The 15,568-nt window shown below is 42.7% G+C and overlaps 1 protein-coding gene across 9 annotated transcripts in view; it reads left to right on the forward strand.

Annotated features, from left to right (window-relative positions):
- TTLL4 (tubulin tyrosine ligase like 4) overlaps positions 1-15,568 on the forward strand; it is a 47,993-nt gene that overhangs the window by 26,191 nt on the left and 6,234 nt on the right. For 4 of the 9 annotated variants that reach the window (XM_081260695.1, XM_081260699.1, XM_081260697.1 and 1 more), the window contains exons 5-20: positions 621-730; positions 1,093-1,156; positions 7,145-7,266; positions 7,702-7,812; positions 8,150-8,226; positions 8,903-9,094; positions 9,194-9,276; positions 9,502-9,630; positions 9,953-10,075; positions 10,374-10,472; positions 11,152-11,286; positions 12,109-12,252; positions 13,538-13,640; positions 14,267-14,477; positions 14,619-14,689; positions 15,252-15,337. In XM_081260695.1, the coding sequence (XP_081116821.1) occupies positions 621-730; positions 1,093-1,156; positions 7,145-7,266; positions 7,702-7,812; positions 8,150-8,226; positions 8,903-9,094; positions 9,194-9,276; positions 9,502-9,630; positions 9,953-10,075; positions 10,374-10,472; positions 11,152-11,286; positions 12,109-12,252; positions 13,538-13,640; positions 14,267-14,477; positions 14,619-14,689; positions 15,252-15,337 (1,860 nt within the window). The other 5 variants (XR_014017953.1, XM_081260698.1, XR_014017954.1 and 2 more) reach the window with 5 other exon arrangements.

Raw genomic sequence — 15,568 nt, forward strand, 5'->3', positions numbered from 1 at the left:
AAATAAGAATTCCAGACACCAAGTGTTGGGATCTGTGGCTTTTCTACTTGTTCCAAATCAAATCAGGTTCCCAAGCATTGCTGGTATGACAGCCAACCATTCAGTCAGGACATAGACACAGCTGATTCCTTCTTGTGTCTTGTTACTTTTCTGGAATTTTGGTTTGCCAAGTCCTTCTGAGTTCCCAGTGAGCAACCTAGGAACATTTGAAGATATTAATTTATATGCAGAGTTTTGCACTTATATATTATGAAGTAAGGGACTTCAAAGAAAATGGAAGAGGTAGTGCTACTGTATAGGTGGGGGATGTAAAGAACTATGGCTAGATGTGAACTTTGAGGGCAAGAGAAATGAGTTTGAGATCCAGGCAGGACATAGCAGATTGGTGACAAGGAGGAAACAAATACTGGGAGATAAAAGAGAAATGAAGCTGCATGTAGTGGCACATGTCTATAATCCTGGTGATTTGGGAGACTTAGGAAGATTAAAAGTTCAAGGCCAGCCTTAGCACCTTAGTGAGACCTTGTAAAATTAAAAAATAAAAAGCAATAGGAAATGAGACTCTTAACTGTGACATCTTATGGAGTTGGTTGGGCTGGGGGCATGATTCTTTCTTTTAGTTCAGCAGCTAACCTCCAGCCAGACCAGGTTGAGGCTGAAGATACAGAAGAAGAACTAATAGACAGTTTGGAGGACTGCTGCAGCCATGACGGGAATGAAGAGGAGGAGGGTGAGTAGGGAGCCCTTTTCCTCCATGTGGGATTGGTTGCAGTCTCCTAGGAAGGGGGCTAACAATTATGTGCTGTGCTTGACTCATATTATCACCCTCATTAATCATCTGCTTTGGGGGACTTACTGGAGCTTCTGGAGGACTCTGGTCCCTAGTTGTCCTGTCCCATCAGTCTTCTCTCTGCTGCTCTTGAGCACAAGAAAGGCAAAGCAAGGTAGAGGGTAGTCTCATGGCTTCCAGAGCAGGGCTGAATGTATATGTATATGTATATTCACGGAATATTCTACGAAGAGCTGTATAGGCTTGGTGGGTGTATGTGGCAGTCTCTTCCAGTTGAAACTTCTCTGCTCTTCTTCCCACAGGAGACTCAGAGTGCTCCTCACTAAGTGGTGTCTCCCGCAGCGAGTCAGTGGCAATGATTTCTCGGTGAGTGTCAGTTGTGTAGATCATTGGTACATACTCATTTTTTTGTCTTTTCAAGATCATGAAGTGTGTAACCCTACTTGCCTGGCAAACCCTAACTCATTTTCCCCCAATTGTTATGTTTGTTACTTTAGTTTTTGAACAGGGAGCTAGTGGGAGACCAGATGTACACTTGTCAGTTGGGTTTAAAAACAGTACCATGGGGATGGGGATGTGGCTCAAGCGGTAGCACGCTCGCCTGGCATGCGTGCGGCCCGGGTTCGATCCTCAGCACCACATACCAACAAAGATGTTGTGTCTGCCGAGAACTAAAAAATAAATATTAAAAATTCTCTCTCTCTCTCTCTCTCTCTCTCTCTCTCTCTCTCTCTCTCTCTCTCCTCTCTCACTCTCTCTTTAAAAAAAAACAAAAAAAAAAAACAGTACCATGTTTCTGGTTTTGAGGCTCCAAGAAATTGTTCAACTAAAAGACAAATATTTCTTTTTTTTTTTTTCTAAGAGAGAGGAGAGAGAGAGAGAGAATTTTTAATATTTATTTTTTAGTTCTCGGCGGACACAACATCTTTGTTGGTATGTGGTGCTGAGGATCGAACCTGGGCCGCACGCATGCCAGGCGAGCGCACTACTGCTTGAGCCACATCCCCAGCCAAAGACAAATATTTCAAGAAGTGTTTAAGAAATGAATAACCAATTAAATTAATTTTAAAATTCTCTTTCATCTACCTTTGGATGGAGTCTGAGGTTCCTAACTAAGGAACCAAAAAAAGTCAATCTCTTAACAAAAATCCTGGGTGGGACTTGAGGGAAAGGAAGGAATACAGGACTATAAAGAAATCTCTATAAAGGAGGGCATTCATTCCTTGGAAGATTTTTAGAACTTGGTAAAGGATCATTTAAACTATCTTCAACATTCTCCACCATAATCTCATATTCCCCAAACCATTTCCAGCCTGGCCTCAGAATGAGGCTTTGTCTTCATTAATTGTTTATATATTTATATATATGTATGTGTGTGTATATATATGTGTGTGTGTGTGTGTGTGTGTGTATGTGTATATATAAAATATTAATGTACTTATTATATATATTTATATATAATTATATATTTACATATAATTTATATATTTATATATATTTATAATACATATACAATCATATATAATCAATACAAACCCCCACACACACACATGTATGTGTTTTGGTACGAGGGATTAAACCCTGGGGTGTTTTACCACTGAGGTACATACCCAGCCACCCTGTCTCTTTTATTTTTGAGACAGGGTCTTGGTAAGTTGCTTAGGGCCTTGCTTACTTGCTGAGGCTGGCCTTGAACTTGCAGTTCTCCTGCCTCAGCCTCTCAAGGCTTTGGGATTACAGGTGTGTGCCACCACACCTGGCATATTTTTTGTTAAGTATTAAAAAAGAACCCCCAAATGTACTAAACATAATTTTTTTCTTTTAAAAAATTTCTACTGAAAATACAAATATAGAATATTGTTGTATTATTTTTAGTTCAAAAATGTTTATTCAAATTTCTAATTAAAATCTAGCCATATATGTCAAGGCTTGTCCAACATGTGGAACATCTGCTCTGGTTGCTTTTCTTTGTGTCAGCTTACCTTAGGGAGACCTGAGAGAAAGCTTTCCACACTGTGGTGAATATGGGCAAGGTTAGGTGTGTCTCCATGATGCTATGGCAGCAGCTGTACCGCCTGTTGAGCCCTAAGACAGCCCAGTGAGGCAGAGCTGTCTGGAAAGTGGGAGAGAGCGAATTGGGACTTTCTCTGAAGGTGAACAGAAGTTCTGTCACAGATACTTGAGTCTGATCTGTGAATTGTTACTTCTGACTTAACACATCCTCCTTTCAGAAAAGCAAAACTCCTAGTTATAAATCAATTAAGTAACTCCATTCTCCATAAGAGAAGAATATATAGCTTGGAATTGGTTTGGTGTCCTGTCTTTTTCATACTTAAGAATGATTTGTGTTTATTTGTAGGCCTGCTTCAGGACAGCTACACAACCCTTTATCTAGACGTCTGATATGTAAAATAAAATTCATGGTCTGGTAATATAGTTCAAAGGGAGAGCACATGCAAGTGTGAAGGAGGACCTGGGTTCAATCCCCAGCACCATGGGAAAAAAATAAATTCACATAAGATGTGTGTTAATTATTTAGTTCATTAATTCATTAATTCCTACAAATTTTACACATCTTCCTAGCAATATGAGGCTTTAAACAGGGTTTTCAAGAAAATGAAGATTGATGGATTCCAAACCACTGTGGTGCATGTCTGTAACCACGGTGATTTGTTAGGCTGAAGTAGGATGAGAAATTCAAGACCTGCAGCAATGGGCTGGGGATGTGGCTCAAGTGGTAGCGCGCTCGCACCACATACCAACAAAGATGTTGTGTCCGCTGAGAACTAAAAAAAATAAATATTAAAAATTCTTTCTCTCTCTCTCTCCCTCCTCTCTCACTCTCTCTTTAAAAAAAAAAAAAAAGACCTGCAGCAATTTAGCAAGACCCTGTCTCAAAATAAAAAATAACTATATTAAAAAAAAAAAGAACTAGTGATATAGCTTTGCCAATGTCTCGGCTTGGCACAGAATCATGAGCCACCACAGCTTTGTAGATTCAAACAGCAATCTTTATTCCCGAACTCACACCGGCCTCCACACACGCTCTGGGGCAATCCCAATTCTCCTCCGCCCAATTCACCTACTCCACGAGGCTTTTTTTCCAATATCCCATTTGAATCTCACGAGAACTCAACGGGAACAAGCAGCAGGAACACCCTAATCCTGGCAGCAATAATCTTCAACCTCCAACTTCCCTAAAACCCCTATTGTCTTAAACCGGGAACGCCTTAAAACCAAATTATCTTAAACCCGGATACTTCCTAAAACCTGGATCCACCCTGGTCATTGAGCAGGGTCACCTTTCTTAAACACACATGCAAGGTCACAGCAAATTTCCAAGGCAAGTCCATTTAACATGGGGTACGCTGGCAAGGAAATATCGATGCGTCATTCCTACTTGGCAATGGCCCTCAGCATAGCTTAATAGTAAAGTGCCCTTGCATTCAATCCCAGTACCAAAAAAGAAAATAAAGATAATTAAAATGAGAAATGCTTTTGGATTGCCAAAAAAAAATCTTAACTTTTTTTCCTCTTTTATCAAACATTTTTACATTTATTATAGCACATTTGGAAAGATCACTGCCTTTATTTTTCTACACAGTGGTTCCCCATACCCCTCCACATTAGTTGGTTGTTTGACTCTTTTTTTTTTTTAGTTGCCAGTGGATTTTTCACTTTGTTTATTTATTTGTGGTGCTAAGGATCGAATCCAGGCTCACACATGCTAGACAAGTGCTCTACCACTGAGCCACAACCCCAGTCCATGGTTGACTTTTTTGAGAAGGGGTCTTGTTGTGTTTCCAGACTGGCCCCAAATTGTTGGACTTAACTCATCCTCCCACTTCCCACCAATAGCTTTATTACATTTCCTGCTGTTGCCCCACCCCACCCCTAGAATCATGTAATTTTAGAGATGGCTGTCATCAAGTCCAATGAAAAAATTTAGGACCAGAGAAGTTAGTCTTTCAGGATCATAGGTTGTAGCCTTCATAGACAAAAAGTCAGGTGTCTTGGGAGTAAGCCAGTACTCTTGAGAGGCAGCTAACAAAGGCTTTCTCCTCTTTGGTTTTAATTAAACTTTTAAATTTAAGGTAATTGTAGACTCATATGCAGTTGTAAGAAATTAACAGAAAGATCCTTTGTATTATTTACCCAGTTTCTCTCATGTTGTAACTTGTTGCAAAACAACAGTAAGACGTAGCATAATATTATTATTGAAGGAAGTTAACATTGACAGGGGCAAGGTACAGAATATCTCTATCACTGCAAGAATCCCTCCTGATTCCCTTAAGTGACACCTATACTCTCATCCCCTTGCCCTTAACTCACTAGTTTCCATTCCTGTAATTTTGTTATTTCAAGAATGTTACACAAATGGAGTGATATCAGTATCTAACCTTTTGGGATTGGCTTTTCTTCACTTAGCAAGTTCTTTAGTGTGGAATCCAGGTCATTGCATGTATTAGTAGTTCATTTTTTGCTGTTGTTGCTGAGTAGTATTCCATGATATAGATAGATATACCACAGATTTTGTTTTGTTTTTAAACATCCACCTGTTGGAAGAAAATTTGGGTTGTTTCAGCTTTTGGCTATTATTGTGAATAAAGCTGCTGTGAACAATCATGTAGATTTTTTCCTTTTTCTTTTTCTGTAATGTACATATTTTTATGTGAACATAAATAAATACTTGGGAGTTCAGTTTTGGTCATGATAGTTGCATGTTTAGTTTTTTAGGAAACTGTCAGAACTATTCTAGGGTGACTGTCTTTTATATTTCTGTTTTTGTTTCTGTATCTTTACTCATTCCTCTTGATTTTCAACAATGTTAAATTCTGATGCTCAGTCTTTGAAGGAAAATCTTTGGGAAATGAGGAATAGAGTGAATTCATTGGAATTATTTACCTAGGAGTTAGTATTTAATTTGACCCAATAAAATAAAAATCCTTTAAAATCTGGAACGTTGAAGTATTTTATATATAATACTTATTCCTACCATACTGAAAATGATAATAGGTAAAGTGACTTTTTTTTTTTTTAATAGTTTTTTCAGTGCTGGGAATCAGAACCAGGAACTTGTGTGATAGGCAAGCACTCTACCACTGAGCTATACTCCCAGCCCAAAAGTGGCTTTTTATAAGATAAAAATCAAATTTTTTAATATTTGTGGATCATATCAGCTCAGTGTAGAGGAGAATGACTGTTCTCTCCATTCTTTAAAGATGTGGTCTGTGCCAGTTGGCTTGTACTGATAGATGGTTGAAGTGTTCACTATTTTGACTACCTTTGAGGTAGCTCTGGCTGAGCCATTGGTAGAACAACAGTAAACATCGCCACGGTCTGCTGGCCCAGCATCCTGGCTTATGCGTCCATGAGATCTAGAACTGTATGGCTCTGTCATGTGAAAGTCCAGTTTCATAAGCTATCTGTGCCTTCATATGAACTTAATACAAAACAGTTACAAGTATCATTGTTTCTTTTCTTCCTGTTGCTTTTCCCCCTTTTTCTTTTTTAAAATTTCTATATCTCTTCTTTTGGAGGGAAGGGGATTTACTGGATATTGAATCCAGGTGTACTCTGCCACTGAGCCACATCCCCAGCACTTGTTTTATTTTATATTGAGACAAGGTCTCACTAAGTGGCTTAGAGTCTGCCTAAATTGCTGAGGCTGGCTTTGAACTTATGATCCTCCTGCCTTGGCCTCCTAAGCCACTGGAATTACAGGTGTGTGCCACCATGCCTGGCTTTATACCTCTTCTTTGATCTTTTATTGTTTTCTTCTTTTGATTATCCATATTGTTCTTTTTTTCTCCTCATCTAGCTCTTTATCTTAGTGTGGCAGTTTTCTATTTGTGTCCTGTCAGACTCATTCCCTCTTTGAGAACTACAAGGACATTCCCAGCCTGTGGCTTTTCACAGGAAGTTTTGGAGATGTATTATCTAATGAAGTGGAAAATCTTGTCTCTAGGTAACTTTTAATAGTGTGGCTGTATGTAGGATAGCTCTAGCATCTTACGGATTCATATTTGCAAAATAATTATTGAACACTTGTCTTTTCAGAATCATTATATCTAGCTAGGTGCAGTGGTACATTCCTATAGTCCCAGTGGCTTTGGAGGCTGGGGCAGGAGGATTACAAGTTCAAGGCCAGCCTCAGCAACTTAGCAAGGCCCTAAGTAATTTAGCGAGACCCTTTCTCAAAATATTAAAAGGGCTGGGGAAGTGGCTGAGTGGTAAAGTACCCCTGGGCTAGATCCCCAGTACAGGTAAGGGGAGAATCATTCTATCTTAATACTATGACACCTCGGGGCTGTTGCTTTTCCTTACTTGCCACATGTTTGTTTTTTATATTAGGAACTGTGCGGAGCTTCTTACCAAACCTTCCATTCATGAGAAAGTTGTCCGACCAGCCCTTATCTACAGTCTCTTCCCTAATGTGCCCCCTACCATCTATTTTGGCACTCGAGATGAAAGAGGTAAATATGGCCAAGTGACAAAGTCCAGGAGAGCCCCAGGAGGTAGTGATAAAGGTGGGAAGGGGCTTCTGGAATGGCTGTCACAGTAGTTCCCACACTGTGCTCGGATCTCACCTGGTTATAGTTCCAGGGTGGGGATATTTTCTTGCCTGTCCTTTAGCTGTTCCTTTTCAGCCTCATATTCTTAGACTTAACACCTACCCTCTAACCTTGTTTCTTTCCTCTTTCAGTCTCATCCTTTTTTTTGCTTCTCATTCCCACCCAGTCCTTCTTTTTCCCCAAAGTATGCTCTTTTGAACCCTGATTTGGAACAATTATTAGGGACTTGCTTACCCAAGAAAGGATGGACACCAGTGTCTTTTATATCTTCTCACCAAACAATTCTCCTGCTCTTCTTGCTCCTTCCCCACCTCCCACCCTGTGCCTTTCCCCCAGTGGAGAAACTCCCTTGGGAGCAAAGGAAGCTGCTCCGGTGGAAGATGAGCACAGTGACTCCCAACATTGTCAAGCAGACTATTGGACGGTCACACTTTAAAGTCAGCAAGAGTGAGTCACTGGCCTTACTGTGGGCCTGTCCTCTTTGTCCCACCAGTTGGGCTTTGGGTAGGAGAAGAGCTCTGGATTCCCCTTGGGCACAGCTGGAGACCCTGTCTTGAAGCTGCCAACCTCATAGTGGTGGCATAGCTAAGCCCTCTGTTGTTCAGGGTTGGGAGACAGAACATCATTGTTCTGTTTCTAGCCCCAGGGCCTCATGTAGGACAATTCCATGGCAACTCTTGGAAACCTAGTCAGGGAGCTGTGCCCAGGATCAGTGGTTTTTCTGGGGCCTCTGTCTCAGGGACAGAGCTGCCAGCAGGATTGACTCCCCAATTGCCCTCTTCAGGAAATGATGACTGGCTGGGCTGCTGGGGTCACCACATGAAGTCTGCTAGTTTCCGATCCATTCGAGAACATCAGAAGGTAGGAGTGCTTTCTGAGGAGCTGTTTCCCTGGACTTTGGACTAGGCCAAGAGGAGGGTGGTATTGGGAATGGTGAGAGTGGATGTGGAGAGAGGAGGGTAGCTGCAGAGATATGAGGAAGGTTTATAGAGAGGAGTTCAGGAGGGGTACAGGGTGAGACCCTAGCAGACCATACACAACTCCAGTTCTGTTGCAGTGTCTTGGCCAGTTGCCACCTCTCAAAAATACTTTTTCCTCTAATGTATCTTGAGATGTATTGTTTGTTTTCAAGTGATAATGTTTCCCCAATAACCATTGTACATCGCCTCCATTGCTCCAAGTTAAGTATGTCTAGAGGACTTCTGGTCTCATGTTGGACCAAATGAGTCCCTTATGTCCAGATTTACTAAAGGCCAGGTGTTTTCCTGTCCTTGTTCCGTAGGCTGTTGTGGAAAAAGTTTCAACCACTTTTTCTTTGCATTCAAGGTGATATCATGCCTATCTTAATCAAAATTGTGTTTCACGTATCTTTTGATGAGTGCTCAGTGTTGTATATGTGAAAACCGTAAAGCAATGACAGTGATATGGAATAGGAGCATACACTGTTGCTAAGGAAGTTGGAATGGCCTAAGGGGCTTGTCATCTTTGTGATCTCACCTTCACCTTTCCTTGCTCTCACTTTTGGTCCCTTCTGTAGCTAAACCATTTCCCAGGTTCTTTCCAGATTGGAAGGAAGGACCGACTGTGGCGGAACCTGTCTCGAATGCAAAGCCGCTTTGGCAAGAAGGAGTTCAGTTTCTTCCCCCAGTCCTTTATCCTGCCCCAGGATTCCAAGCTCCTGCGCAAAGCCTGGGAGAGCAATAGCCGCCAAAAGTGGATTGTGAAGCCAGTGAGTGGGTCACTGTGGGCAACAAGTGGTGGTCTGAGAATGGGAACAACATAGTTTTGTGCCTGGAGCAAATTTTGTCTCCCTTCTGTTTCTCTCTAGCCAGCATCAGCTCGAGGCATTGGCATCCAGGTCATTCACAAGTGGAGTCAACTCCCCAAGCGCAGGCCCCTCCTGGTACAGAGGTGAGCCCACCTGTAGCTCACATTCCTCTCCCCATCTTCCTATCTCCTTGACCTCCAGGTTTCTCTCTTACAATGTTCTTCAGCCTCTTGTCCTCCCTGCCAGAGACCTTCCTTAGCCAACTGTTTTAGTGTCTTTATCTTGGGACCTTGAACTGGCTTTTGCCCTAACACAGCTGCCCATCAAGCCCCACTGGCTGAATGTGGAGCTGCCTTTCCTCTACACAGGTATCTACACAAACCCTACCTCATCAGTGGCAGCAAGTTTGATCTGCGGATCTATGTTTATGTCACTTCCTACGATCCTCTACGGATTTACCTCTTTTCAGATGGACTTGTCCGCTTTGCCAGTTGCAAGTATGTTAGAGTGTGAAGTGTTGCTTCACAATTTGGGGGACTTATTTTCCTCAGAGGGAGGAAAACTGGAGGATGCCAAACAGAAAATAACATGATTTAGTGATATTTCTTAGTGGGGGAAGCAGCAGGGAATGGGAAATGAGGTTCTCTACTTCGCTGAATTTGCAGCTGAGGTGGAACAAAGGTTGCTGACAGTTAAAGTTCTCTGGTCCTTGTTGATCTGAAAAGATCTGTGTACTTGTCCTTCACCTCCTCAGGATTTGGGAATATTTGGTTCACTCTCTGCTCGCTGTCTTATCTCTGCCTTTCTTCTTGTCTCCAGGTATTCCCCTTCCATGAGGAGCCTTGGGAACAAGTTCATGCACCTGACCAACTATAGTGTCAATAAAAAGAATACTGAGTACCAAGCCAATGCAGACGAAACAGCCTGCCAGGGCCACAAATGGTACTGAAGGCAGAGTGTCCCAGTCAAATGTAGTCCTAGAGGGTGTGAGGGTCCTTTCTGGGGCTTTGTAGGTCCGGGGGCCTGGTGGTAGGGAAGTATTATAGCAACTGAAGATTACATAAGCACTTGTAAATTTAGAGTTGATCTGTTTGTTGTCAAGTTCATCTCTTAATTCTGAATGTCAAAGGAAGAGATGAAGAAAAATACCATTAGGTCTTTTATTCCCAGTTTTTTCTCATTTCATTGTCATTTATTTCTTGAATGTAACACTAAATACTCCCTTTTCCTCCCCCTGCAGGGCACTGAAGGCTTTGTGGAACTATCTGAGCCAGAAGGGAGTTAATAGCGATGCCATCTGGGAAAAGATAAAGGATGTCGTTGTCAAAACCATCATCTCGTGAGTTATATTGCCACTCTGTGGAGCCTGCTGCTAGGGAGCTCCCCTGATTTCTTATTGGCCTAATGCTGCTATCCTCTGGGCTTTGACCATGCTGTGGTTCTGTTCTGAGGACAGGGAATGGTAAGGATTAGATAGAGTTAAATTTTGCTCATTTGCTGAACTGTGTACTCCAGGAGCTGACCCCGATCACACGAATCTCTTAAGAGCCACTTTTCCTGGGTGGCTTCTGTCTGCCTAACTCTGGGCCACTCCGTTGGCAGGACAGCTCTGGGTGTGGACCTTTGGGAGGAGCTGGACTGAATACTTGACTTTCTTTTGGGTGGAGGGTGCTTTTTATTCCTTTTTTTAAAATTTTAATTTGTTATATATGACAACAGGATGCATTACAATTTATATTACACAATTTTTCATATCTCTGGTTATACACAAAGTAGGGTCACATCCTTCATGTCTTCATACATGTACTTAGGATAATGATGACCATCACATTCCATTGTTTTTCCTGCCTTTATGCTCCCTCCCTACCCCTCCCTCCCCTTTTCCCCTTTTCCCTATCTAGAGTTCATTTAATCCCCACCCCCCAGCATATTATGGATCAGCATCCTTAAATCAGAGAAATAATTTGGCATTTGGCATTTGGCTTTTGGACTGAATACTTCTTTATTCCTGTGTCCAGATCAGAGCCCTATGTGACCAACCTGCTCAAGCTATATGTGCGACATCCTTACAGCTGCCACGAACTCTTCGGTTTTGACATCATGTTAGATGAGAACCTCAAGCCCTGGGTCCTGGAAGTTAATATTTCCCCAAGGTAGAGTGTATTTTCAATATACTCACAATAGAATTGATCCCGTATCCTAAGAATTCTTTTGTCATTCTAGTCTTGTCAGTTTTGGGAAGATAGTTCATAGTTCCTTCCCTAGAATTTGTGTTTAACCTTCATGGTTTGTGTTTGCTCGTTCACTTACTCTTTGCCATTATCTCAAGGTTCTTCAAGAATGTAGAGGGTTTTTAAAAGTTGTTCTTTTCATCAGAGATATGATAAATTGTGGTATAAAGGTGAATTAAGAATTGTAGGGCTGGGGATGTAGCTCAAGCGGTAGCGCACTCGCCTGGCATGTGTGCTGCCTGGGTTCGATCCTCAGCACCACATACAAACAAAAGATGTTGTGTCCGCCGAAAACTAAAAAATAAATATTAAAAAAATCTCTCTCTCTCTCTAAAGAAAAAAAGAAAAGAAAAAAAGAATTATAATGCAAAAAAATAATAAGAGCTCATGTATAATGGCATAGTTTTGCGTGAACATACTTTACATACAGAATTACGAAAAATGGTGTTGTAAATGGATAATTATGATTGTAATGCATTCCACTATTGTCATGTATGTAAGAAATTAAAGCAAGAAGTTGCTCTTTTCAAGTTAATCCCTACTATTTGTTTTCCTCTAGCAAACTAAGGTCATGGGCAGGTTTAACAGCTGGGTAAATTATTCACTGTCTTGGTACAAGAGACTTTTGTGATGATGTTTGAGCTTTGTCCCAGGAAAGCCAAATGGGTCTAGTCCTGACTTGGACATAGAATCAGAAACTATTTGTAGTGCTGCTTTGACCACAGTGTGCATCTTTTCCCAAAGCCTCCACTCCAACTCTCAGCTGGACATCAACATCAAAGGCCAGATGATCCGAGACCTTCTGAATCTGGCGGGTTTTGTTCTGCCCAATGCAGAGGATATTTCCAACTCCAGCAGCCCCGGCAGCTCCAGTGGCTCCAGCACCAGGTCAGCCTCCTTATTTCCCTGAGGCTTAGCTGGCTGCATGAATAGCTCATTGTGATTCTGGGAAGGAACGGATTCTGGATCCTTCTTTTGCTTTTGCTTTGTATCCTTTGCGGCTCAGTCTGCCCCTCCTATCCATCTGCACAGCCCTGCCATTAGTACCCCTAAAAGTAAGTTTGGTTATTTTGCTCTCCTGCTCAGGAATCTCCACACGGCCTGGGAACCACGTTAACTCCTTATCTGGACATTTGAGGCCCCTGCCTCCTTTTCCTGGGTGCATTTCTCTTTATTCCTCTTCCTGGCTCCTGTGCTCTGACAGACAAGATCACTCACAGAAGCTCAAGGTTGGGAGGATCCTTAAGGACCAGTTAGACCAGTCTCATTCTCTGAAAAGTTCATTGCTTCTTGCTGTTCCCCTTGATGTCTTTCCTCTGCTCATGGGGTATCTTCCTTCTGAAATCTCCTTAGCCAGACCCCCACCCACCAGAGCCTCGCTGCAGACAACATCTTCATGAAGCCAGCTTAGTGTGGGCTTTTTTCCTCTATACCCTCAAAGGACTGGGCTACTCTTATGTTTATTAAATGCCTGTGCTGTGTAAGGAAACACCTTTAACGTTCTCACAAGCCTAAAGGTATCACAGTTTACAGAAGAAGAAATTGAAGATCCCTAGGATTAAGCAACCCATCCAGGGTCATTCAGCTAGACGGTTGTAGCGAATAGAAATAAAATCCTGATTTGCCTGGTTAGAAAATTTGCTTTCTCTACTCTATACCTTGTTGACTTATCCTTGGCTCTGTCCTGTGGTTATTTGTCATTTAACTTGTTCCAGTTGCCATACTGTAAGCTCCTTGGAGGCAGGACTGCTTTTCAGTCATCATCATATCTTTCTCAACGGTGATCATAGTAACATGGATGATGAAACAGGGCAGGGGGGATTAGTTATTTGCCCAGGATCATACAGCCAGTAGGTGTGTGGTAAGTTTTCACTAAATTAAACTAAGCCAAAGTGTACAGCAATCAGGCTTACTCCTTTTTTATTTATTTTCTTAAATTCAGGAGAGGATATCTTGTGCTCTTTCAGTTCTTCCATGGTACATGGTTCTGGATGACTTTCAGACAGGCTGCCTGAGTGGATTGCATTTTAGTGTGATCCACTCAAGTGACAAACATCTTTCAACATCTTTGTCTTCTCCTAGGAAGTGTGTCTTCCTGGGCTGGACCTCTCTGAATTCCACAGGAGGGATGCTGCTGACTCTTCCTTTGCTTTCTGTCTATCCCCTGTCTTAGCCTGCCCAGCTCTCCCAGGGACAAATGTCGAATGGCACCAGAGCATTTTACAGCACAGAAGATGAAGAAAGCCTATTATTTGACCCAGAAAATTCCTGACCAGGTAGGAGATTGGTTTTCCCCTGTCTCAGCAGAAAGCTCCTTTGACCAAACATTTGGGAAACGAGCTATCCTTCTCTCTAAAGCAAGGGTTCTTAACCGAGGTCTGGGATCCTGTGACGTGTAGAGGTATGTTGACACATTGCTTATTCTGGGGGAGAGCTGATAGTCTCTGCCACATTTTTAAGAGCCAGTGCTCTTGGCTCAATTGTCAGACCTGTAGACCTTCACTCACATGGTTTCTTTCCCTGGGGAGTACAGCAAGAGCCTGGGAGGCTTGGTCTTCTCAGAGCAGATATGGGAGCCAGATGACAGAGTAGCAGGCACAATGCTGGTGCCAAGTCCTGGTTATTGGACCCTGATTGCAACTCCATCTAACAAACCAATTAATCTCAGAGCCCCAGCAGCTCCTCCAATCCCAGTCAAGAGCATTTTCCTCTATTAGCTAAGTTGAGTGGTCTTAGAAACAAATGAGGTACGGAGCTGGCTCATCAGGCAAAGCTAGTGGTCCTTTGAGGGTTCTGGAACACCTGGACCCCAGGACTGTTTCTTGTCTCCAGATTCTTGATTCTCTGCCTCTGGCTCACACTATCTGCCACACCCTCTTCTTCCCTGTTCCTTGGACCATAGGACTTCTATGCATCCGTGCTGGATGTCCTGACACCAGATGATGTTCGGATTCTAGTTGAGATGGAGGATGAGTTTTCTCGTCGTGGTCAATTTGAACGAATTTTTCCTTCTCGGATCTCTTCTCGCTATCTCCGCTTTTTTGAGCAGCCACGATATTTCAACATTCTTACCACCCAGTGGGAGCAGAAGTACCATGGCAACAAGCTCAAAGGTGATGTGCCCTTCCTGCCCACAGGAGGCTACATTTAGTGAGAGATTAGATCTTATTAACCCAAGAAATGGACTTTTCTGGAAAAAATGGGCCAATTGGTTCCTCCCTACTAAGTTCCAAACCCCATTCATCTTGCCCTAGGAGTAGATCTGCTTCGGAGTTGGTGCTACAAAGGGTTCCACACAGGAGTCATCTCTGATTCTGTTCCACTGGTGAGTTATGCCAGGGCGGGAAAACAGCTCTTTTTCAGGGCCCACCCTCTTCTGCATTAAAAGTACTGCATGGGCTGGCTGTGGTGGCACATGCCTGTAAGCTCAGAAACTTGAGAGGCTGGCAGAAGGAGTTCAACTTTGAGACCAGCCTCAGCAACTTAGTGAGGCCATGTCTTAAAATAAAAAATAAAAAGGGCTGGGATGTTGCTCAGTGTTTGAGCGCCTGTTTACTTCCTGATACCATCAAAAAAGAAAGTATAGCATAGGTTGGGCTATATGTATCCTACCCCTCCTACCCCTAGGCCCTGCCTCTGTATCTCATGACCCTTACCTTTGAAAAAAAATGATTGGCTTTAGGATTGTCTGGACTCCTTTCTTTCAAGGATCAAAAAAGTGCTCTGCAGGCCTCAGTTTTTTTCTCACTAAATAGAGAGCCAAAACTTTTACCCCATGGACTCAGGGTCAGGGAATGGGAGAGCTGCAGAAAGAGTATTTGGCCCCCGACACTCCTGCCTGACCTCTGCCTGACACCCTTTTTGCCTGTTGCTTCCTTTGTTCTTAGTGGTCTCTGCCGACATCACTTGTGACTGCCCCAAAGGGTGATGAAGTGCTCAGTGCCTTCTACAGACCGGAGCCTGGCAAGCTGGGGTGAGTGTGGCTTCAGCAAAGGAAGGGCTAACAGAGTTTGGGGAGCTTTCTTTCTTCCTCTTTTCCTAGACTGAGCATTCTCTATCTGGGGATTGATAGGAATGTCGTATATGTAGCCACAATATCCTGTTCCCGGTGGCTCTTAGGATGCCCAGCAAAAGTGAGCTGGAGCACAGAATTAAAGTACTTGGCTCTGCTCCACTCACTCACATTCACACTTGCACTTGAGCT

The sequence above is a fragment of the Spermophilus citellus genome (genome assembly GCF_964194105.1).
Source record: "Spermophilus citellus genome assembly, chromosome: 11".
NCBI classification, from domain to species: domain Eukaryota; kingdom Metazoa; phylum Chordata; class Mammalia; order Rodentia; family Sciuridae; genus Spermophilus; species Spermophilus citellus.